This window comes from Geotrypetes seraphini, chromosome 3 (genome assembly GCF_902459505.1).
Source record: "Geotrypetes seraphini chromosome 3, aGeoSer1.1, whole genome shotgun sequence".
NCBI lineage: Eukaryota > Metazoa > Chordata > Amphibia > Gymnophiona > Dermophiidae > Geotrypetes > Geotrypetes seraphini.
Genome location: NC_047086.1, coordinates 247,261,168 through 247,287,148, shown reverse-complemented (window position 1 = coordinate 247,287,148; position 25,981 = coordinate 247,261,168). Strand labels below are relative to the sequence as shown.

The 25,981-nt window shown below is 42.4% G+C and overlaps 1 protein-coding gene across 4 annotated transcripts in view; it reads left to right on the top strand.

The window, feature by feature from the left end:
- Positions 1–25,981, top strand: part of ADGB (androglobin) — a 633,675-nt gene that overhangs the window by 130,660 nt on the left and 477,034 nt on the right. For all 4 annotated transcript variants that reach the window (XM_033939743.1, XM_033939744.1, XM_033939742.1 and 1 more), the window contains one exon: positions 16,779–16,873. In XM_033939743.1, the coding sequence (XP_033795634.1) occupies positions 16,779–16,873 (95 nt within the window). The remainder of the gene's footprint in view (positions 1–16,778; positions 16,874–25,981) is intronic.

The following is a 25,981-nucleotide window of genomic DNA, read 5'->3' as shown; positions in this document are numbered from 1 at the left end:
CTCCCCCAGACCCAATCGAAAAGGAGGTGGTCTGGCACTCCTCTCCAAATCTTTCTTCGACGTCCAGCTCCTTGAGATGGGCACCCATGCCTCTCTAGAATATTTGCTTGCCTCAGTTAATGACGAACTCCGCGCCCACCAATTGGGCATCCTGTTATTATACCGACTACCCATCCCTTGGACCAAATCTTCCAATCTCGTCTATGAGACTATAACAAATGCCTTCCTTAAATTCCAAAGACTTCTAATCGTTGGTGATATCAATCTCCACCTCGACGACACCAATAACAATGATACGTCCGAATTCAACAACTTCCTTACCTCTCTAGGCTTTCCCTCACCCACCCCATCCCCAACCCACAAAAAAGGGCATACTCTAGACTTTACCACTTTCATTGATCTCACCGCCTTCAAAACCTCAACCGACGACACTCGCTGGGAACGAGTCCCTTGGTCTGACCACTTCTTAGGGACTACCTGCCTCCCCATCTTCATGTCACATCTTCACTCCCCACCCCACTCCTCTCATTCCATAACCTTCCGCAAAAAAACCTCTAGCAATCTATTCTGGTCCAAATTCCTCAACAAATTCTCCTCGACCCTAGATCTACAGACCCCAAATCACACTGGCACAACTGGACCGCCCTCTCCGAGTCCACCTACCACTCCCTTGCTCCATTAACCACCAAAACCATCTCCTACCCCCGAAAGGCCCCCTGGTACCTACCTCTTCACAGAGAATTGAAACAGAAATGTCGCGCTCTGGAGCGCAAATGGAAAAAATCTAAATCCCCCTCTGATAGACAGACCTGGAGGGCTAATATTAAATTTTACAATTCAACATTAAAAAAAGCCAGGAAAAACTTCTTCGGAGACAAGATTTCTAGATCCAACAACCAGACCAATGCGCTGTTCAACATCTGGCGCTCACTAACTACAAAAAATGACCCATCTTTGCTCCCACCATCTCTATCAGCCGATGCCCTTGCAAATTTCTTTAATGAAAAGGTTACCACCCTAAGATGCTCCTTCCCTCCCACAGTCTCCTATAATTCCCTGACCTCTATTGATCTCAACCCTACCCTACCTGTATCCACCTCCATTCCTGCCGACAGATCCTGGACCGCCTTCGAGCTTGTCTCCGAACCGCAAGTCTCCAAACTCTGCCTCAAACTAAAAACTTGTAAGTGCACTTTGGACCCTTTCCCCTCCTACTTATTCGAGAATATCCCTACACAGGCCATCGCTTCCCTCACCGAACTTATTAACTCTGCCCTAACATCGGGCCTTTTCTCCCCCGACATGGGACACATTTCATTGTCCCCTCTACTGAAAAAGGCCGATCTTGATCCCTCCATTCCATCAAATTACCGTCCTATAGCAAATATCCCTCTCCTAACCAAGCTATTAGAATCCATCATATCCACCCAACTCTCTTCCTACCTAGAAAGATTCTCTATCCTCCTACCCCACCAATTCGGCTTCAGACCCAACTTCAGCACCGAATCCCTCTTGGCCTCACTAATCTCTAAGGTGCAACAACTCCATTCTTGCAACAAATCTGCTGTTCTTCTTCAATTCGACCTCTCCGCAGCCTTTGATGTCGTTCACACGACATCCTAATCTTCCAACTCTCCGAAATAGGCATAAGCTCCACTATCCTAGATTGGTTCTCGAAATTCCTACGCTTCCGCTCCTACACCGTTAACACAAACGGTACCTCATCCTCCCCCTGGAAGCCGAAATGTGGAGTCCCGCAAGGCTCACCCCTCTCCCCTATCCTTTTCAACATCTACATGTCCTCTCTGAAACTCCTTCATCTATCCCCCCTAGAAACTCTCTACTCCTACGCTGACGACATCCTCATCCTCCTCGAGACTGACTCGAACCTCTCGAACCTCGCTGACAACATATCCTCTTGTATTACGAACCTCCAATCCTGGGCCCAATCTGTACAAATGAAACTAAATGAGTCCAAAACAAAACTACTTTGGCTTGGCCCTATTTCAGATCATTTACCCACCTCCATCCCACTACCTTCCGGCCCCACTCTTCAGCTTGAGTTTTCAAGCAAAGTCCTAGGCATCATCTTAGACTCCTCTCTCTCCTTCAATGATCACCTCAACTCCTTGGTAAAAAAATGCTTCTTTAGCCTCCATATGTTGAGGAAAGTTCTCACTTTCTCATTCTCACTTCGCCATCCTCGTTCAATCCACCATCCTCTCTAGGCTGGACTACTGCAACTCCATCTATATAAGCCTAACTAAGAAAAACCTCCACAGACTTCAGCTAATTCAGAACGCCGCGGCCAAGCTTATTTTCACAAAAGGCAAGTTTGATCACGTCTCCCCACTCCTCTCCAAGCTTCACTGGCTCCCAGTATACTCCAGAGTCCTCTATAAATGTGCCTGCTTAGCCTTCAAGATTCTACATGGCATCCTTCCCCCCGTTATCCCACTCCTTTGGAATTCCTCTAACCCACTCTCCTCTAGATCCTCCCAAAAACCGAAACTATCTTTCCCATCTACAAAAGGTATATCCCGCGCAGGAAAACTTGGAACATCCCTCCCCTTTAGAACCACAGAATTCTGGAACAACCTCTCATCCCCGCTCAGAAATTCTAGCTCCTTCCAATCCTTCCGTAAACACTTGAAAACTTGGCTCTTTTCAAAAATCTAATCACCCCCGCTCTCTAGTACCCTGTCCCTCTTCTATCTTCTCAGTCCCTCTCCTATATCCATCTTTGTAGTTCCTTTCCTCTCAACCTCTGTAAACCGTGCCGAGCTCTGCGCTTGCGGAGATGGTGCGGTATACAAACCTAAGGTTTAGTTTAGTTTAGCAAATACATACACAATATTAAGAAGACAGACACTAATCAGCAACCAGTGCTCGGCCAAATATAATAGACTCAGTTCCCATATTTCATTTTACAGAACAAGTGTCTCTTCAATAATCGCTTAAAATTACATAAATTTCCCTGCTGACATATATACATACATGGGAACATCATTCCATTCTTGAGGGCCCATGCATGAAAACATGCTCGTTCTTGACACCTTCAATGTATGTTATCGGATGAGTTATGGGAAGCCAGTGGGTGTCTTGAAATAGTGGTGTGACATGATCATATTTTTTTTCTTGTAGATGATTTTAATAGTAGTATTCTGAAATATTTGGAGTCTTCTCATCTCTTTATTAGTGATCCTTTTATATAGGGAATTGCAATAGTCTAGATGAGATATCACTAAAGAGTAAATAAGAATATTCAGTGATTGAGGTTCAAGAAAAGGGGTGATAGAACAGATAATTTTTAATTTGAAAAAGCATTTCTTAGCGACCGAGCTTATTTGTTTGTGGTATGAAAGTTTGTCATCTAGAATAACTCCAAGAAGTTTAATGGTAGTATCCATGACTCATATGCCTTTCTACTACCATTTTTCTCCGAAAATAAGCAACACTTTCCCCGCCCCCCCCCCCCCGCCGTACACCTGAACCCCTGCTGACCTCCATTGTTCCGTCCCATCCAAACCCCGCCTACTGCAAGCTATACCTCCCTCCAGAGCAGTGTTAGGCTGGCATCACTCTAAACAGGCTGCTTCGTGGCCTTCTATCGTCGGGGCCTTCCATGTGCTGCGTTATTGATGATATAATCGGTGATGCGGCAGAGTGAATTCCCCGATGGAGGAAGCTGCGAAGCAGCCTGTTTAGAGTGATGCCAGCCCAACACTATTCTGAAGGGAGGTATAGCTAGCAGTCGGCGGGGTTCGGATGGGAGGGAAGGATGGAAGGATCAGCTGGGGTTCAGTGGCATGGGGGGGGTGCTCAAGGGTTCTGCTGCACAAGGGATGGGAGGGAAGGATAGAAGCTGGGCAAGGGTTCTGCTGCACGAGGGATGGGAGGGAGGGAAGGATAGAAGATGGGCAAGGTTCTGCTGCATGAAGGATGGGAGGGAGGGAAGGATAGAAGCTGGGCAAGGGTTCTGCTGTACAGGGGGATAGGAGGGAGGGATAGAAAGATGCTGTAGAGGGAAGGCACAAGAGAATGGGTGAGAGGGGAAGAAAGATGCTGCACATGTGGGGGAGAGAATGGAAAGAGAAAGAATTGGAGTGAAGGAGAGGAAGGGAGAGATGATAATGTACATGAAAAAAAAAGCCCTACCCTGAAAATAAGACCTTGTGCATTTTTTGGGCCCAAAATTAATATAAGACACTGTCTTATTTTTGGGGAAACACGGTAGAAAGAAGATTATTGAGGTAAGAACTTAATCTTCCCTTACAAGATCCAAATTTCCCTTAATTCCTTAGGGAATCCATACAGTAGTATTATCAATTAAATACAGATACACCAGTACTTCTCAATATCCAATGGGATGCATTGAGGCGACCCTTAGAATAGGTTCAATCATTGCCTGTTCCGCTAAACTTAACTCTGGCAGACAATCTCAATTGCACTCTCTTCAAAAGAAATTTGATCACATAAGCCATGTGGTCAAATCTACTTTCTATAGACTTCGCCAAATTCGTTCAGTGGCTAAATTTTTATGTGCAAAATCTTTGAATATCTTAATTCATTCTTTAGTAATCTCCAAAATCGATTATTGTAACGCATTGTTTAAAGGTCTTCCACAAAAAGAAATCAGACGTCTTCAAATTATCCAGAACGCCTCTATTAAAATTATCTTTAAAGCCAAAAAAATTTGATCACGTCTCTCCATTACTTAAAAAGGCACATTGGCTCCCAGTTGCACACCGTATTTTATTTAAACTATGCTTGCTTACTTTCAAATCATTATTATTTAAAACCCCTGCTTTTATTTTTAGAGTCTTAATTCCTTATTTTACCTCAAGACAGTTGAGATCACAAGACCAACACTTATTGGCCATTCCTTCATTAAAAGTTATCAATACGAGGCGTCACACTATTTTCTCAATAACCGCTCCCCAGTCCTAGAATGACCTCCCATTATTTATTAGAGAGGAAAAAAATTTGGACAAATTCAAGACCAAACTTAAGAGTTTCCTTTTTAAAGATGCTTTTAGTGAATAAATTTAAAGATTTTGTCTCTTTTTATCTCATATTTTATTACAAACTATATTTGTTTCCCCTCCTACTGTTTTTCCCTTAAATATATTTAAATTAAATATTGATTGTAATCCATTAATAATTTTCCCTTTTGTTTTGATATTATATGTATAGGTTAAACTTTGTATAGGAATGTTTGTATTTGTTATTTTAATTTGACATGACTTTTGTTTGTTTGATTTGTTACCTGTACTTGATTATTTAAGAAATTGTACATCGCCTAGAAATTGAAATAGGCGATTAATCAAATTATATAATAAACTTGGATCACCTTGTAGTGCAACTTATTTCTTTTTTTTTAAGTTCAATCTGTTTATTGAAATTTAATAATAACAAATATGAACATCATATGACATATAAAGTTCAGGAAAGTCATTAAATTCAGTAACACATATCAGGATAGTTGGGGTTTTTTTTTCAAAATCTTTATTATTTTCAAAACTTACAGTAAGTGTAACAATAAATACCACATTTTATTTTATTTTATTTATTTATAAGTTTTCACATTAATTAACAAGCATATCATCTTGTACAGAAAGTGTAATTAAGATAACATAGTATTGAAATTACCATCCAAAAAATAATTCAAATTATAATAGGAAATTATATCTCTACTTAATCACACACTAGTCCTCAATTATTAGGATCCATGATTAGGACATAGGAGTGATTGAACCATCTAATAATTAACAAGAAAGCTCACTATCTGATGCTGAAACAGAGCTAAATTATTACTCGGACTTAGATATTATTCCATTTCAAGGCGCTTATTGGAGAGGAAGGCCGTCAACTGAGCCGGTTCAAAATAAATACCACATTTTATACAACAATAACTTATTATTCCATTAATATCCATTACAGAAATAGACCCCCCTCCCTCCTGAACAATCATAATGTTATCACACAAAATTTCTATAATAAACCCCAATATATCTGAAATCATAAATCTAACAGACCCCCATCCTCCCCCCTCCCGGATGTGCATAACATAGGGAAAAACATAATTAAACAGTATAGTATTTTGCTAATGGCTCCCAAATCTCCTGAAATTTCTTAAAATTCCCTTTCTGAATGGCTAATATTCTTTCCATTTTATACACATGACACAATGAATTCCACCCAAAACTATAATTAAGCCTCGTCCAAGTCTTCCAATTGCTCGTAATTTGTTGTATGGCAACTCCTGTCATCCTATATAATAAAACGCTAGCCGCACATGCGCACTCCTATCGGCGTGCTTCCATGATCAGTAGGTCTGTGGCCGCAGGAGTGCACATGCGTGAATCCACAGCACCTACTTACACTCGCCGGAAGAACTGGACCCCAGCGCTGGACATCCTGCTCTCCTGTCGGCTCCTCTCATGAGCCGCACCAGCGTCGGAGAAGGCTTCCGACGCTGGCGGGGATCGAGAGGAGCTGCGGAGACATCTCAAGGGGCGGGAAGGGAAACGCCAAAAAAAGATTCCAGCCGCTACTTTCTTCGCGGTCCCGACTCCAAACGCCGATTCAAGCAGCGTGTGCAGCACTCTACACACGCTGTTTTGGGGCCTTCTATTGCCCTGATTTGCTCTGCTGCGTCTCTGATGATGTCATCAGGGACATGCCAGAGTAAATCAGGGCAGTAGAAGGCCCCGAAGCAGCGTGTGTAGAGTGGTGCACACGCTGCTGGAGTCACAGTTTGTCGGGAAAGGGGAGCAGGAGAGAAGACATGCACTGCCACTTGCAGCAGGGGCTTAGAGGGCAAGAGAGCTGCAATTGAACAGACTGAGGAAGGAAATGTTCAGATAAAGAAGAGCTGAGACTGAAGAAGGAAAGAAAATTGGAGAGACTGAGGTAGGAAATGTTCAGAGAAAGAAGAGCTGAGACTGAGGTAGGAAAAAAAATAGGAAAAAAAATACCTACAGGGAAACACAAGATCAGGAGCATACAGAGAAAAAAAATACAGCATAGAAGTTTGCAGAAATAAGGAACACATAGAGAAAGTAGAGCAGAGACCCCTGTAAGAAGAGAAAAAGAGCAAAGAGACTGGGGATGAGAAAGAGAGCAGACATGCTTGCAGGAGAAAAAGCGAGGCAGTAATGTTACAGCTGGAGAGTGCAAAGTGAGGAAGAAAGCAGAGACAGCGCTACACAGGGAAATGGAGGGGGGAGGGAGACAGAAAGAAAAAAAAAAGACAGACATATATTCTAGCACCCATTAATGTAACGGGCTTAAAGACTAGTTATTAATAAAAGCCTGTTGTTCTTAGATGATAATTGACTTTTAGCTCTCATTGACATACCAAAAAGCACAGTATTATAGGATAATGCCACTGGATTTTCTAATAAGCAATTTATTTGGCCCCATATCCAAAAAAAAAAAAAAGCCAAAATAAATGGACAGTAGAACAGTAAATGATCTAAAGTCCCTGCTTCGAGATGACAATGCCAACATTTATTAGACTTAGAGCTATCCAATTTTTGTAACCGAATAGGGGTCCATAATGCTCTATGCAACAGAACAGGATAGTTAACATTGAAGTTTGTAGACTATGATAGGATTACTTAAACATCTGTCAATTTTCTGCAGCATATTGTTCATATCATTTATACAGACATAGTGAGTTCCACCAAAAAGAATAATTTAATAAGGAAGCAGATTTCCAATTTTGTAGGATTTGCTGAATACCAACAGAAATCATGATGTCAGTTCAGCTGATCGGAGATAACTTCCGCTGCAGCGATCATCTTATGGCTGCTACGGCCTGACTTTAGGATCTCACGTGGCATAGATAGGCGGCTAATATGTAGACCAGGGTTTAATGGGCCTACATTTCAGCCACCTGTCTTGGTTGAATTTAGGCGCTATTCTATAACCGGCGCTGTTGAGTGATTGACACACGATAGGTGGCTGCTTTTAAGGTGGCCACTGACATAGGCGCCGGTTACAGAATCTGGCCCTGAATCTCATCAGAATAAACTGGATTCATTTCTAATAGACATTCCTCCAATAATACTAGGTGGTGCTTTAAACTTCTTCATTTAGCCTAATCCCTGAACTGTCCTGCCTTCACAATTGCCTTAGACACCGAAAAGGCATTTGAAAGGTTTAATGGTATTCTATGTTTTCTTTCTTTCTTTTTTTTTATAAATCATTATTCATTTTTAAATCAAATCAACAAGTGCAGAAAAATATATCATAAAGTAATTCCAATATAGCACTGTAATATCTAACACATAAAAACTAATAGTGTAAGATCCCCACCCACCCACCCTTCATCACATTCTCAACAAAATAAAATATACTATTTTATACAACATATTATAACATATCTTATTGAATTATATACCAAATCCACCCTCCCCCTTGAGTGTGCTAAATAGAACTAAGAAAGAAAAGAAAAGGAAAATAAAAGAATTGATGCCTATTCATCACAATATTTTTCCAATGGCCCCCATATTTTTGCAAAGTTATTATATGTCCCTTTTTGTACCGCTATTGCTCTTTCCATCTTAAAAATATGGCATAACGAATTCCACCAGAATGTGTAATTAAGATTCTTGTAATGTTTTCTTTCTTTCTTTCTTGACATGGCTTGGTTTTAGCCCTGAATTTTGAAGATGCTAAATCTTTTATACTCCAACCCTCCTGCTAGATTATACTATGTCAAAAGAAAGAAAGATCTCTCCAAAAAATTGTGTGGAGCAACAGCAAGACAAAAGAAACACCAAAATTTAAAGTATATAAATAAATGATTAAATAAATAAATAATATTGTGCACTATCACTTGGTGGGTTAGGGCCCGGGGATGTAGCACAGATTGCCCTTTTTGGGTTTCAATTTGTGACAGCTTTCCTTAAAGGGATCTCCTTGGTTGTGTGTCCCACCATTTATTTATCTATTTAATCATTGTTCCTGGACAGTATGTCTAATTTCCTAATTGCTCATGCCTAAAAAGTATGGAAAATGTCTGTTATTTCCATAAAACTGCTTTTGTGAGCAGGATAATCAAATTTTGCAATTTACCTACTGTATATACTTGAATATAAGTCGATCCAAATATAAGTTGAGACCCCCCATCCCCCCAAAATGAGGAAAAATGGTTGACTCGAATATAAGTCAGGTGGCTTAATGTTCAAGTGCCCTGCCCTGCTAGGATCTGCACCCAGCGCTGCCTCCCACCCTCCTCTGTCAGGCTCTGCTCCCAGCCCCCTTTCCTCCCTTTGCGAGAATTCATGGAGCCATTCAGGAAGCCGCTGAGCGCCGAACAGCAGTGCCAAAGCAATCTCCTGCTCGGTACCACCCAGAGGCTGAAGCCAGAACTCACGGCAACAACCAACCAGGTTAGTGGTGGGGCAGGAATACGGAATTCTCGCTCCTGCCTGCTACACCTCTAGACCACCAGGAATTCCAGTGGCAGAAATACGATGAACAGGGCAGGGAGCGAGGACAGGGTGCAGAGCCTAGTGGCCCAGTGGAAGCCTGCAAAAGTCTGGTAGGGGAGTGGGTGGGTGCTGGCCAGAATATATTTTTGGCCCAAAAATCTTGGTTTATATTTGAATATATATGATATATAAAACATGAAAATGCAGAAGTTTCATCCTTTCATTCTTATAAAGTCATAAAAAGCAGCATTTGAATCATATTGAACATGTACAAGTAGTTATATTGAAGTTATACAAAGATGACCACAGAAGATTTAGAAGCGAGTAGTTTTTCAAGATTTGCAATTATATTGTACAGTAAGTCACTTTTACAAATCAGCTGCCAAATGTGGTCTCTCATATTCTCGTTATATGGTCCTTAGTAACGGCATTCAAACTCCACTATATCCTGGTGGAAGCGCTCCCCTTGCTCCTTTGACTATGCTCCCATGCTCTCCTTGAATGTCTCAAGATGAGCATAAAGGATATGGACTTTGAGAGACATTCTACATCCCATTTTACTATAATTTCTCACCAGATTCTCTACCAATTCCCATGTAGTTTTTGGCCTTGTGATTGTCCAGGAAGACCTGAACCACTGCGACAAAGCTGTTCCAAGCCGCGTTCTCCTTCCTAGTTAGCTTCTTGGGAAATTCCTTGCATTCCAGGTTCTTCTTTATCTGTGGTCTCACGAAGACACCAGCTTTAAACTTTGCCTCAGAAGATGTCTTCAAGGTACTTGAAGGCTGCTGACTCCATATCTAGATCTCTGACAAATTGTTTCATGACAAATCGTTTCATGACAAATTGTTTCATGACAAATCGTTTCATTAGGCCCAATTTGATAGAAACATGATGGCAGATAAAGGCCAAATGGCACATTCAGTCTGCCCATCTGCAGTAACCATTATCTCCTCCTCTCTCTAAGACAGGGATGTCAGAGTCCCTCCTCGAGGGCCGCAATCCAGTTGGGTTTTCAGGATTTCTCCAGTGAATATACATGAGATCTATTTGCATGCACTGCTTTCATTGTATGCTAATAGATCTCATGCATATTCATTGGGGAAATCCTGAAATCTCTTTTCTCAGAGCAATCTCCATTGATCACTACCCTCTGTCACCTTCCACTCAACCACTTCCTAACCCAGCTTGTTACTTTGGGACCCACCCCGAGGGCACTCAATTTATTTATTAGACGTCTGTGTGGAACACTGTCAAAGGCTTTGCTAAAATATAAATACACCACATCTAGCACACTCCCTCTATCCATAAATTGATCAGATTTGTCTGACAAGACCTACCTCTAATGAATCCATATTGCCTCTGGTCTTGTCTCCCTGTTTTACTGTGTCAGCTATTTTTTCTTCCATTTGCATCTTTACTTTCCTGACTACACGATCAGCCTCTCTTAACTTTTCCAGATATTTTTGCCTGTCTTCCTCTTTCTGTGATATTTCGTAGTTTATGAAAGCTAACCTCTTATTCCTTACCTTGCCAGCTACTACTTTTGAGAAACAAAGTGGCCTTATTTTCCCTTTACTGTTATTTATTTGCCTCACAAAATGTTTTGTTGCTCTTACAATTACTTCTTTCAGTTTTGCCTACTTCATTTCCACTCCTTCCAGATGTTCCCATCCAGACAATTCCTTGATGTAATCCCCCATCTGAACAAAGTTAGTTAAATCTAGAACCTTTGTTTTTGAATGAGCCCTCTCTATACCCATCTTAATATTAAACCGTGCCATGCAGTGATCACCGAATGCCAGATGATCAACCATTATAACATCAGAAATACTTTCCCCGTTTGAAAGCACTAAGTCCAGTATGACCCCTTCCCGCGTGGGTTCCATTACCAACTGCTGGAACAGTTCTTGTAGAGAATCCAGGATATCCCTACTTCTAGAAGACCCTGCAATAGGGTTACCCCAATCAACATCTGGCATGTTAAAATCACCTATTAGTAAATCTTCCCCTTTTTTAGATATATTCTGAATGTCTGCTATTAGATCTCTGTCAACTTCTTCTGTCTGTGAAGGAGGTCTGTATATCACACCAATGTAAATATTTATTTAAAAATTTATATACCACATACTAACTATGAACTTTACAAAATTACATACATGCATATTTATTAAATAAATGCTAAACGTGTTTCATCAGAACAAACACAGGTAGACATTAACAGACAGTATTGTTTTCAAAATCTTCTTTAAATTCATCCTACCAGGATGAAGATGCAAAATCCCAAAAAAGCATTAACAGGCAGAAGAAGGTATTAAATATATTCACCATTCCCTCTTTCCAAATTGATCCACAGTACCTCTTCCTTGCCCTGCAGATCCTGTAATTGTGAGGCTTTAATATGATCTTTAACATATAACGCTACTCCCCCTCCTTTTTTTTCTACCCTGTCTTTCCTGAAAAGATTACAGCCCGGTATAACTAAATCCCAGTCATGATTCTCCATGAACCATATCTCCATGATTGCCACTATGTCCAACTCATCTTCTTCCATCACAGCTTCTAGATCCAGAATCTTGTTTCCCATACTTCGAGCATTAGTGTATACTGCTTTCCAGACATTGCTCCCTTTTCCCATTCGTGTAGAGGTATTCAGTGATTTACTTATCTGAGTTCTTATTTATTTTTTTATTTATTCAATTTTCTATACCGTTCTCCCAGAGGAGCTCAGAATGGTTTACATGCATTTATTCAGTATTAAAGCAGTTGGGGGCTTTGATCACCCTGCCCCAACACTTCTAGTTTAAAGCCCTCTTCAGTAGGTTAGCCGGCCTGCTGCTTAAGACACTTCTTCCCTTCTTTGTTAGATGCACACCATCCCTGCTCAGCAGCCCTTGGAAAATCATCCCATGGTCCAGATAGCCAAAACGCCCTCGATGATACCATCCATGCAGCCACACATTCATCTCCAGGATGTGAGCTTCTCTGCCCTGGCCTTTACCCTTGATAGGGAGGATGGACGAGAATACCACCTGCGTACCTGACTGCTTCACCTTCTCTCCCAGAGCCACAAAGTCACTTTTGATATGTTTGCAGGGGTACCTGGCAGTATCGTTAGTGCCATTGTGGATGAGCAGCATTGAATACTAGTTGTTAGGCTTGATGAGTCTCAGCAAGCTCTCCGTGGCATCTTGGATTTTGGTACAAGGCAGACAGCATACCTCCTGGGACATCATGTCTGGTCTGCAAATGGATACTTTGTACCCCTCAGAAGGGAATCACCAACTACCACTATCTTATGCCTCCTAGTAGTCATAGATCCATTAATTTTTGAGATTTCATACTTTGGTCCTTCCTCTTCTTGGGATGCCCTCATCTCCATTTCCAGGGCAGCATACCGGTTCTTCAGTTCAAGGGTGGGTGGAGTCACATTACCAATATTACAGTGTTCCATAATCTGAGTCCAGCTGTCTTCCCTCAGCATAGCCTCTTCTTCCCTACTGCTGGAAATCTTTGATGCCTCATAAACCATTTCATCAATGTACCTCTCATTCTCATGGATGCTTCTCAATCATGCCACCTCCTCTCTCAGTTCCTTTACTGCCTTCATGAGAGATTCAAGTTGAAGACAGCTTGCACATGGAACCACTCCCTGTGCCTGGGTAACATTTTCAGCCATACTGTAGTGCAGAAGTACTTATACCTGGAAGAATAAAGAAAGGGCAGAAAAATCCTACCAAAGTAATGCCCTGTTCATGGTTGGCTGAAGAGTCTATAAATCAAAAAGTTCTGCCTTGGTGTGGGCGAGGGAGAATTAAATTAACACCAGAGTCTTTCCTCAACAACTATTTGTGCCCTTATCTGATATTATGCCCTGAAACGCAACCTAAAACACTAATCTAGGCTAAAACACTCTTTTGAATTAAATCCTAACAGAGACTCTAAACACTACATTGTTACCTAACTGATTTTGCATCAGCACCTTCCAGATGTCCACCAATGGTTCCCATTTGATGTTGTTTCTCCCTACAGAGAACGTGGTCCACTGTAGCCAATCCTGCCTTTTGTATGTGCCTTTGTGTCCCTGCTGTCACAAAGGCAGAGATAGCTGGGAGACTTGGTAAAATCACCTTAGAGACCCATTAGGAATGCCACCATTTTGAAGTCTCTGATGACCTTCCAGCCATATTCATCATACTTAAGGTGCCTGGTAAGGTCTTGGTACTGTTGTAATCTTCTTTGAGGTGCACTGAGTAAGCCAGTGGAAGAGATGGGTACATGTTCCCGTTATGGAGCACCACGGCTTTGATGCTTCTGGATAAGCAGTCAGTGAAGAGGCACCACTCTTTTGGGTTTCAGGCGATTCCAGTTACTTCATACAGACTGGTCACATTATGGCAGAAGCAGTGCCCATCTTGAAGGGTGAAGAAAATTGTAAAAGCTTGGTGATGCTTCCTTTGATCTGTGACTTGCACACTTTCATCCAAAAAGTTCCACTGCTTGAGCCTAGACATCAAAAGCTTGGCACTGGACTTGGCGAAACCAAGATCTCTGATCAAGTCATTGCGGTTTTTTTGGGTTTGGATAATATGGGTTTCTCTCATTAGCTACAGCACTGATATTGTAAACTGGATCTACAATATCTCCCTCACTTTCTGACCTGTTGCTCCTTTCAGATGATAGCTGCTCTCTCTCTCTGGAGGAGTGGGTAGGGCGAGCTCAGGTCAATGTGGCACCGGGACGATGGATGAAGGAATGTCCAGATGTGTGATTGCAGATGCATGCTTGCCAGTTTAATGTTTGGAATGGTCCACCATGCAGAATTAGCAGTTGCTTCAGTCGGTTCCTGCCAAATTCTTAAGATAGCAAACTTCATGGATCTCTTTTTCCCCCTTTACCATCCTGTAGAAGAAGAACAAAATGAAAATATGGCAATGAAAACAATAAATTTATTTCACCTATGACTAATTTGTATGAGATTCTCACAACATATTTCATATATGATATACAGTAAAACCTTGGTTTGCGAGCATAATTCGTTCTAGAAGCATGCTTGTATTCCAAAGCACTCGTATATCAAAGCGAATTTCCCCATAGAAAATAATGGAAACTCAGACGATTCGTTCCACAACCCAAAAACTATAATACAAAATACTATATGAACTTGTATTGTAAGACCTCGCTCGTTTAGAACAGTCACTACACTCCTGCAGGGTCAGAAAGAGAAGAACCATCAACTCAGTTGTGATGTATGTATACTGTATGTACTTGTATTGCAAGACATTGATTGTATATCAAGTTAAATTTTTTTTTTTTTGTAATTGTTTATTTATAACTGAAAACAATACAGCGAAACAGCAGTACAGCACAAAAGTAGTACAAGCACCAAAACTGCAAAAACCTTCTGATGTCAACCCCAACCCTCAACTCCCCTCAAAACGCTGGATAAGAAAGAATGTCAGTGCTATTGCATTGATTATGATCATTGCTTTTAGGAGTGGTGAGCTCAGGGCTTACTTTTGGGGGGAACTTCCTAGAAAGCAATTCTGCCATCTCTTTTCAGAGTAGCAGGAATGTTCTGCAGTAGTGAATGAGACGGGGGAAAAATTTGTCCCTGTCACTGTCCCGCAAACTCATCACCATCCCATTGAGCTCGGTCCCCGTCACCGTCCCATCCCATCAAACTCGGTCCCCGTCCCTTCCCCACAAACCATCTGATCCCTCGAATAGTTTTATACTGAACTTATTTTATTAAAGTATAAAAAGAAACAGTATTCTGTATAATTGTCATTTTATAAATCAAAGTTCTGACTGCTGAACTAGAGAAAGAGATGTTGAGCTGGCAGGGCTTTGTTTATAAATGTTTATCAACACAACTAATATACTACTTTGTCCTAAAGCAAAAAAAAAAAAAGAAAATAGAATTTTTTTTTCTCCTCATTCAATTTATACCATCCATTGTCTGTCTTCTCTCTCCCCTCCATCTCTCCCTTCACCCCCCACCAATTGGTTTGGCACCCATCTTCTTTCCTCCGCTCCTCCCATAGTCTGGCATCTCTCTCTTGCCCATTTCCCTTTAGTATCTTCTCCCCACTCTCCACTTCTCTTCTCCATTTCCCTTCAGTGTCTTCTCCCCACTCTCCACTTCTCTTCCCAATTTCCCTTCAGCATCTTCAGCCCACTCTCTCTTTCCCAATTCCCTTTAGCATCTGTTCCTTTCCCCCTCTCTCCTTACTTCTCTTCAGCATGCGTGGTCCAGCAGCCCCACCCCCTCCGATTGCCAGAGATCCTCCCTCCTTCCCGATCGCCAAAGTCATCTCCGAGTCATCCGAGGGCATCTCCCTCCCTTCCCCTCACCTTACAGTGCCGATTTTCAGGGCTTTTTTCGTTTCCCAGCTGCCTGAGCCAGCTTTCATCAAGTCACATGTGGCTGCCGAAACTTCTCTGACGCAACTTCCTGTTTCCGGTTGCATCAGAGGAGAAGTTTCGGCAGCCACACGCGACTTGATGAAAGCTGGCTCGGGCAGCTAGGAGACGAAAAAATCCCACAAAATCGCCACGGTAAGGGGAGATGCCTGATCGGTGACTGCACGCATACCTGACCTTAATTGCAGAGACAAGGCCATTCACCGCTCCACGGGGTGGTGAATGGCCTTGTTCCCGTACCCGTGGCGATGACAACTTTTTCTCCCACCATTTTTGAGGGTTACCCGCAGCTACCCGCGGGTAACAGCCACCATGTCATTTTCTATTCTGAAGTCTGTAGGGAAGACAAGGGGAGGGGTGAGGCTGGATCAAAGCAGAGAACAGTCATTTTACTTTCTTTATCCAGCCCTCTTTCTGTTGTTTCTGCCCCTGGCCCTTCAATCTCTGTGAGCTTAGTAGGAAGAAATCTGAGCACACCTTCCTGTGTACTACCTTCCCCTCCTCTATTCTCTTCTTGTGCACCTACAAGTACCTATACACATACTTTAATGAGAGGAGGACATTTTTCAGTCATAAAAATGTACCCATATTTATTTGCAAAGCAATGCTACACTTAAGATAGCTTGTATCTTATATCTTGTTCCAAACATATGTATCTTGTTGTAACTCGGCACGACTCTCATTGTAAACCGCTTTGAACTTAGGGTATAGCGGTATATAAGAAATAAAATTATTATTATTATTATTATTATTAAATCATGCTAGATTTTTACCCAACTGAAAAATCTCATTCTGTAGAGTGATAAATCTACCTCATTATGGGACGGTTCATCGTTGGCATTTCTGGAAATAGTATCACATAAAGTAATATATTTCAATAATAAGAGTGCTTTTCTGTTTTCACAGACTTTGTAGGGCCACAAGCACCTCAGATGGTGGTGTATGCTAGCTATTTGCCTCTTCATGTGACTGAAAAGAAGATTACATTGCTTAGGCAAATGGTAAGGCCTTAATTATCTCAAATGATAAATTAACTTAGAATGTTTTGTAAAGCTACATATTAAGGTATAAAGAGGTCAGTAATTAGAAGGTTTGTCTAGAAAATTTTTGATGTTATTGCAGCTAAATAAAACTCAGTGATTGAAATTTATTACCCCTTCCCCCTAACTCATCTGCTTGATATTGTCTGGGCAAGTTGTTGCCTACACAGAATTTACCTGGCTATAAAGAAGTGGAGCTGTGGATGTGCGTGGTTAAATTGTAGCTTACTTTAAAAAAAAATGAATAAAGATATGGAAAAATAAATTGTAGCTTACTCAGGTTAACCAAGTAAGCTATCTTAATGTTATTGGATAACTAAAATAAACAAGGGAATTTACTAAGTATACTCCAATGTCCCCTATTTCTGATTACTAAAATTCTGATATTCAGAAAGGGAATCTACCAGACAAAGTAAAGCACTTGCATACTATTTGTTAAAGTAGTGCCCTGAATATACATTTAAGTGGCAACCAGTTCGCTGCTTCAACTTTGCTGGTATGAATTATGTGTACAATTTATCTAGAGAGTGTACAATTTATCTAGAGAATGGCTGAATTTTTAACCTATTGGATTGCCTTTCTTATCCATAACCTTCTCTCAATTGCTGACTCCAGACTGTGTTCCTTCTATCTTGCTGCACCGTATGCCTGGAACAAACTGTTTCAGTCAATATGTCAAGCTCTGTCTCTAGCAGTATTCAAATCCAAGCCAAAAGCCAACTTTTTCAAGGCTGCTTTCAACTCCTAACTCCCACTCATTGTAAGACACCTATGTCCATACTATCATTCTCTGTGCAAGAAACTCTCCAACCCCCATCTGTCCCATTTGTTCTGCCAGGCCTGAAAGAACCAGCTGCTAGGCTCCTTCACTGACCTCTTGTCTAAGAGAGAATGACCACGCCAAGCGCCATGTGCTTTAGAATAATGTTGATATTTTATTTTTGCAGTTTAATACTTTTAGCAAGTGAACAGCATAAAATAATCTTAAAGGTCTCAGCATATACAGTAATCAGTGGCACACAGGAGAGACAATACAACAGACAGAGGCCAGCAGATCTATCAGTGTAAAAGTTCTCTCTGCCTGGGGCTTTGTTCCGATCCCCTTTTTATACTTTTATTGACATCATTAGAGGATCATCTGATTTCTAGTAATACATAACTAACTTTACCCTGAACACGTCCTGTTCCTAACCCCTTGCCTCCTTGTCCATATAAGGTGTTGTTTTTTTTCTTATGCAACTGGAGTCAGCTCTTTCCATTCTGCTTGGCCTGGATTTTTGGCCAAGGACAGATGAGTAATCTATAGACAGTGTTCAGGTCTGCACATCCAGCTTAAAGTTTGTTTCCTTGTAAATGCAGGTAGTTTACTGGGAAATACACCAGCCATTTTTTTATAGACTTAGGTTTCAGTCTGTGCCATTTTGTATGCCATCCATTTTGTATGCCTTCCTTGCCTCCAGCAACTTACAGGTCAGGGTCCATCTCAGTACTAATGAGATTATAAACTCTTATTCCAGGACAAGCAGGCATATTCTCATGTATGGGTGACGTCACCGACAGAGCCATGGTACGGACCACTTTAAAAGTGCATCGCCACTTTAAGTGTTTAGAAAGTTTGCAATAGTTCAAACCGCACATGCGCAAGTGCCTTCCCCTCCCCCCCGGACGTGGTCGCGCTGTCCCTCAGTTTCTTAGTTTCCGCAAAGCTAAGAAGACGTATTGTATCTTTTTTTCTGCTGCCTTCCCGCTCTCGCGGTTCTCTGACTTTTTAATCAGTTTTTGTTTCTTTCGGTATTGTTTATTGTTAAAAAAAAAAAAAAAGTAAGTAAAAATTTTTATTTTTTCCCTTTCGCGGTTTTGGCCCGGCGGGGCCTATGTTTTCATCTTGGACTTTGATTTTGCCGAAGCTGTGTTCTCAACAATATCCCGTCCGCAAATGGGTTTTAAAAAGTGTGGATATTGTGCTCGCCCCATTTCAATAACTGTTCCACATCGCTGGTGTCTCTAGTGTCTGGGGCCTGAGCACCATCCAAAGACTTGTTCCCGCTGCTCGTCGCTTCAGAAGTGGACACTTAAGAATCGCCTCATCCAGCAGAAACTTCTTTTCGGCCCCAGCATGGAAGGAGACTCGACATCAGTCTTGGCATCGGTGGCACCATCTAAATCAGCACCACATCTCTTGACATTAGGAGAGCCCTCTTTGGTGTCGCATGCAGTGGGTAAGCCAGCTAAGAAGCCTTCCCCCATACCTTCGGGCTCTCAGGTCATTGCAGCAGTGAGTCAAGTCCTGCCGACCTTGAGGTGCCCCAAAAAACGCTCCACTCCAAGTATGGTGAGTGCCTCATTGCTGGAATGTAGAGCGGCACCAAAGATACCTACTAAAAAGCCAGCAGTACTGGTGCTCACTCTTCAGCAGCAAATTAGGGAACTGCTGCAGCAGGAATTAAAAAAGCAATCTCAGCTGCTTATGCCAACTCCCACGTCGACATCGACTCCTCCGGTCCCGGTCCGGTCTGAGCCATCGACACTGGTTGCACCTATTCAAGAGTCTCCAGTGGTAACATCAATTCTGGTGCGGGAACCGACTTTGAAGACTTCTCGATGCTGATCTTCTGCACAAATGTCACCTAAGATGGTGTCAGTGCAGTCCGGAAAGGCACTGAAAAAGTCAAAGCATCTAGAGCCTTCGGTACCGTCTGCTCGACACCAACCCCGAACTACTAGAGATTTGGAGCTCTGGGAGGATTCTGAGCAGGAGCTCCTCTCTGAGGATGAGGATTCCTCAGAGGATAATTCTCGTCACACTTCTCAAGAGGCTCCTCTACCATCTGAAAAGTCAACTTTTGCCAAGTTTCTCAGGGAGATGTCTGAGACTTTATCCATCCCCTTAGAGGCTGATTCTAAAAAATCAAAACAATTCCTGGATGCCTTGGACTATGATCAGCCACCCAAGGAACTCCTCAAGCTTCACCTCCATGATATCCTGAGGGAAACTTTCTATAAAAACTTGGAAACACCTCTGACCATCCCGATGGCTCCTCGCAAATTAGACTCTCTTTATAGAGTGGTTCCTATCCTGGACTTTGATAAACCACAGCTGCCACGAGTCTCTCCTAGTAGAGTCAACATTAAAGAAATCTTCGGAGTCAAGTGTTTATTCCTCTGTACCTCCTGGCAGAGAGGGCAAAGCTATGGACCGGTTTGGCAAACGTTTCTATCAAAATGCAACGTTAGCCAACTGGTCTGGCAACTATAATTTTCATTTTTAATTTTATATGAAACATCTCGTAAAACAAGTTGCTATGTTTCAGAAATATCTCCTGAAACATAAACTTCCTGCTTTTCAGCACTTCATCACCGACTTGCTTCAGCTCCGCAAATATATGGTTAGATCCACTTCGAGCTCACCTCACGTGCGGCAGCAATGGCAGTTGCTATGTAGCATCTAGCTTTACTTTGGGTGTCGGAAGGAGACGTGAATCATCAAGACTGGCTAGCAAATGCAACTTGTCTGGGGGACCAGCTTTTTTGTGGTTCAATGGATACGGCTACCCAGAAGTTGTCTGCTCATGAGACCAGATGGGACACTCTGGTCAAGCTCAAGAAAAAGCCTCCACCATCTCATCCCTTTAGGCCACAATCGTCATATCAGCAAAGGTTTGCTGCAAAGCCTATGGCCCAGCCTCAGTCTCAGCCCAGGCAACAGAGACAACAGCAGCAACCACATCAGCAACCTCAAAAGCAACAGGCTGCCCCTCAGAAACCAACCCAGCCTTTTTGACGTGTTCATTCAGAGGATAGCCAATGTCACCATTCTACAAACCTTGTCTCAGCCCATCAGAGGTCAACTTCAGTTCTTCATAACTTGCTGGGAGCTCATAACATCAGACATCTGGGTCCTCAACATCATTTTTTCTTGGTTATACTCTAAATTTTCAAACCTTGCCTCCAGACCATCCTCCAAGAGAGTCTGTTTTGGACCCTGCACAGTCCTCCTTTCTTCTGCAGGAAGTTCAATCCCCACTCCTGCTGAATACCATTGAGGAAGTTCCTCTCTCTCAGCAGCAATAGGAATTCTACTCCCATTACTTCTTAGTTCCCAAGAAGACCGGAAGACTGAGACCCATCTTGTATCTCAGAGCTCTCAATAAATTTCTAGTCAAGGAGAAATTCAGGATGCTATCCCTCGCCCTGCTTTATTCTCTCCTCAATCAGAGCAACTGGTTATAATCTCTGGATCTCAAGGAAGCTTACACACATATTCCAATTCATCCAGCTTCCAGGAAATACCTTCGTTTTCAAATTCAGCAACATCTCTACCAGTACAAGGTACTTCCATTTGGCCTGACATCTTCTCCAAGAGTATTCACGAAGTGCCTGATTGTAGTGCCGCCTCTCTCCGATCACACAACTTCCAAGTCTTTCCTTACCTGGACGAATGGTTGATCAAGGTTGTATCCTCTCAGGAAGTGGTCAAAGCAACATCTCAGATCATTTATTTTCTTCAAATACTAGGATTCGAAGTCAACTTCCCCAATTACATCTCATTCCGACTCAACATGTACAGTTCATTGGGGCAATCCTAGACACCACTCTCTTGAGAGCATTTCTACCTCCATAGTAACATAAGATAGTAACCTAGTAGATGACGGCAGATAAAGACCCGAATGGTCCATCCAGTCTGCCCAACCTGATTCAATATAAATTTAAAAAATTTTTTTTCTTCTTAGCTATTTCTGGGCAAGAATCCAAAGCTCTACCCGGTACTGTGCTTGGGTTCCAACTGCCAAAATCTCCGTTAAAACCTATTCCATCCCATCTAAACCCTCCCAGCCATTGAAGCCCTTTCCAGACCATCCTCCCCCAAACGGCCATATACAGACACAGACCAGATTGCCTTCAGGCTCTCATATATCTGTGTCAGCAACTACTTCTTCTTCAAACCATCTCTGCCAGACACATGATGGTTCTTTTAGGCCACATGGCTTCCACTGTCCATGTAACACCACTGGCAAGATTGCATCTTCGCACTCCTCGGTGGTCCCTTGCTTCCCATTGGTCTCACGGATCATCTCTCACAACATATATCTGTGACATCATCTCTTCTGCAGTTGCTTCAGTGGTGGATGACCTCTTCCAATCTCTCCAGAGGTCTTCTTTTTCATTTGCCCCCTCATCGCAAAGTCATCACGACAGACGTGTCCCCTTATGCCTGGGGGGCACACATGGACGATCTGCAGACTCAAGGTATTTAGACCGCCAGGGAGCGGAAGTTTCACATCAACTTCCTGGAACTCAGAGCAATGTTTTATGCCTTCAAGGCGTTTCAACATCTCCTCTCCCCTCAAGTTGTCCTCCTTTGCACAGAAAATCAGGTAGCAACGTACTACATAAACAAGCAAGGAGGCACGGGCTCTCTCCTGTTGTGTCAGGAGGCCCAGAAAATCTGATCTTGGGTGACAGCTCGCAATCTGATCTTGAAGGCTGTCTACATTCAAGGAGAGAAGAATTCACTGGCAGACAACCTCAGCATAATTCTCGACTCTGCAACTCTCCAGTCCGTATTTGCTCAATGGGGCACCCCACAGGTGGACTTATTTGCAGCCCCTCACAATCACTAGTTGCCCCAGTTTTGCTCCAGATTTTACTCTCCTCTCCATCTGGCACCGGATACTTTTCTTCTGGATTGGACGGGTCGGTTTCTATATGCCTTCCCTCCACTTCCTCTCATGTTCAAGCTACAGAGAGAAGCAGCCACCATGATTCACATTGCTCCACGGTGGCCCAGATAACATTGGTTCTTCCTTCTTCGTCAACTCAGTTCCAAGGAGTCCATACTTCTTCCTGTTTTTCCTACTCTACTTACGCAGAATCATGAATCGCTTCTACATCCCAACCTGCAGTCTCTACACCTGACAGCTTGGTTCCTCTTGGGATGAGTTCTTCTCAGATTTTCCTCTCTCAGCCTGTTTGTCAGATTATTGATGCCTCCAGGAAACCAGTCACACTGCAATGTTATCAACAAAAGTGGACTCAGTTTTCTTCCTGGTGTCTTCTTCATCATCATGATCCAATTTCCTTGGCAGTGTTGGATTATCTACTTTCGTTGTCTGACTCTGGACTTAAATCTACATCCATTCGAATCCATCTCAGTGCTATTAACACTTATCATGAACCAATATAGGGAAAACCTCTTACTGCTCATCCTTTGGTCTCCAGATTCATGAAGGGCCTTTTTAATGTGAAACCACCTCTCAAGCCTCCTCCTGTTGTCTGGGACCTTAATGTGCTACTTTCCAGTTTGATGAAGCCACCTTTTGAACCAATGGCCACTGCTCATCTTAAATTTCTTACCTGGAAAATGGTCTTTCTTACTTCTTTCTCACTTCTGCCAGGAGGGTCAGTGAGTTACAAGCACTAGTGGTGGACCCACCTTTCACAGTTTTTTATCCAAAGTTTCTTTCAAAAGTTGTCTCTGACTTTCATCTCAATCAATTGATTATTCTACCAGTCTTTTTTCCTAGGCCTCATTTCCATGCGGGAGAAGCAGCCTTGCATACTTTGGACTGTAAACGAGCTTTGGCGTACTACCTTGATTGCACAAAGTCTCATAGAACTTCTCCAACTTTTTATCTCTTTTGATCCAAACAAGTTGGGGCATCCTGATTCCAAAAGAATGATTTCCAACTGGCTAGCTGCCAGTATATCGTTCTGCTATGCTTACACCGGACTGGCACTGGAGAGCCGTGTCGCAGCCCATAAAGTTAGAGCTATGGCAGCTTCTGTTGCTTTCCTCAGATCTACTCCTATTGAGGAAATCTGTAAAGCTGCCAACTGGTCCTCAGTTCATACCTTCACTTCTCATTACTGTCTGGAGTCTTTCTTCAGAAGAATATGCTGCCTGCTTGTCCTGGGATAAAGCACAGTTACTTACCGTAACAGGTGTTATCCAGGGACAGCAGGCAGATATTCTCACATCCCACCCACCTCCCCGGGTTGGCTTCTTTGCTATCTTATTTTAACTGAAGGACCGCGTGCCTACGTTGGGCAGGAAGGCACTCGCGCATGCGTGGTGCGGGCCATCGAGAACTTTCCAAGTTCTTAAAGTGTCTGTATCGGGGCTCCATTGGTGATGTCACCCATCAGTGAGAATATCTGCCTGCTGTCCCTGGATAACACCTGTGATGGTAAGTAACTGTGCTTTCTCTGTATAGAATCATTTCTTCTCCGAGTTTTGATAAACCACAGCTTCAGCATCAATCATTGGTGGTAGAATTAACTTTAAAAAAGTCTTTTGCTTCCAAAGTCTATGCCTAAACACCACCAGGGTGTGAGGGATGAACTATGGGCAAATTTGGATGTCGCCTGTATCAAAATTCCATGTTGACGAACAGGGTCCTTAATTATAATTTCTACATATCATGCTATATAAAACATATTGTACGAAAGTTATCTTCTTTTAATAAATATATTCATGCACAACATCTTTAGGAATTTCACCACATCTTTTGCACTCTTTCTCAAGCTAGAAAGTGTTTGATGAGATCTGCCTACGATACGTTCAAGTTATTGGCTATGTCAGTGGCGATGAGAATCTCGGATATGGACATCAACCTTCAGGACAGATTGGCTAATATTCCCTGTTTGGGAGAAGAGCTTTTTGATGATTCCATTGAGGTGGCCCCCAAAAACTCACTGATCATGAAAAAGAATTGGAATGCTTTGGTTAAAAAACCAAGTCTAAGCCGCCCTCAGCTTCTCAGTCATCTAAATCTTCTTCATACCAGAGGCATTTTTCTGCCAAACCTGTTGTTTCTCGTCCACTTCTGCAGAAGAAGCAAAAGCAACAGCGTCCTCTGAAGTCTCAACCAGCAACTCCTCAAAAGTCTACCCATTCTTTTTTATGTGTTCATGGAGAGCATAGCTGCTGTTCCTCTCTCTCAGCCTCTTCTTCCTCAGCCAATCAGAGGTTGACTCCAATTGTACCATCCACTTTGGGAGCTGATAACAACAGACCTCTGTTTTCTAAAAGTCATTCACAAGGGTTACTCTCTTCATTTCATTGCTGCACCTCCAGATCATCCTCCAAGAGAGCTCTTTCAACTCTCAACAGATGTCCCTGCTTCTTCAGGAGATAGAATCTCTACTTCTTTTGAATGCAATAGAAACGATCCCTCCTGCACAGAGAAATCGGGGGTTTTATTCCTGGTATTTTCATGTCCGAAAGAAGACGGGAGGTTTACCTCCAATTTTATACCTCAGGGACCTCAACAAATTCTTAGTAAAGGAAAGGTTTTGCATATTGTCCTTGGTGACTCAAATCCCCTCTTAGATCAAAATGATTGGCTATGCTCTCTGGATCTAAAATAAGCTTATTCTCACATTCCAATTCATCTTGCCCACAGGAAATTTCTCAGATTTCAAGTAGCCCATCAACACTTTCAGTACAAGGTTCTGGCATTCGGCGTTGCATCTTCTCCCAGAGTATTCATCAAGTGCCTGGTAGTAGTGGCAGCAGCTTTACGGGCTCAAGGTCTTCAGATTTTTCCTTATCTTGACAATTGGCTCATAAAAGATGCCACTCAAGGGGTGCTTGCAGCAACATAGTCAACAATTCTTTTGCTTCAGCAGTTGGGGTTCGAAGTCAATTTTCCCAAATATCAACTTCAACACTCTCAAGCTTCAATTCATAGGAGCCTTGTTCAACACCATTCAACTCAGGGTGTTTCTTCCTCAGCATAAACAAGAAAATTTGATTCAGATTTGCAACCAGATTTATCACCTTCCATCCATTTCGGCCAGGTGGATGATGGTCCTTCTGGGCCACATGGCATCTACAATCCAAGTTACCTCCTTTGCGAAACTTCATCTCAGGAAACTTCAGTGATCTCTGGCATCTCAATGATCTCTAGCTCTCGACCCACTATCACAGGAGATTATAGTCACATCTTCACTTTGCCAATCTCTGAAGTGGTGGATGAACTCTTCAAATCTTTCCAAAGGGCTCTTGTTTTAAATCCCTCCACATCAGAAAATTCTGACCATAGACTCATCCAACTATGCTTGGGG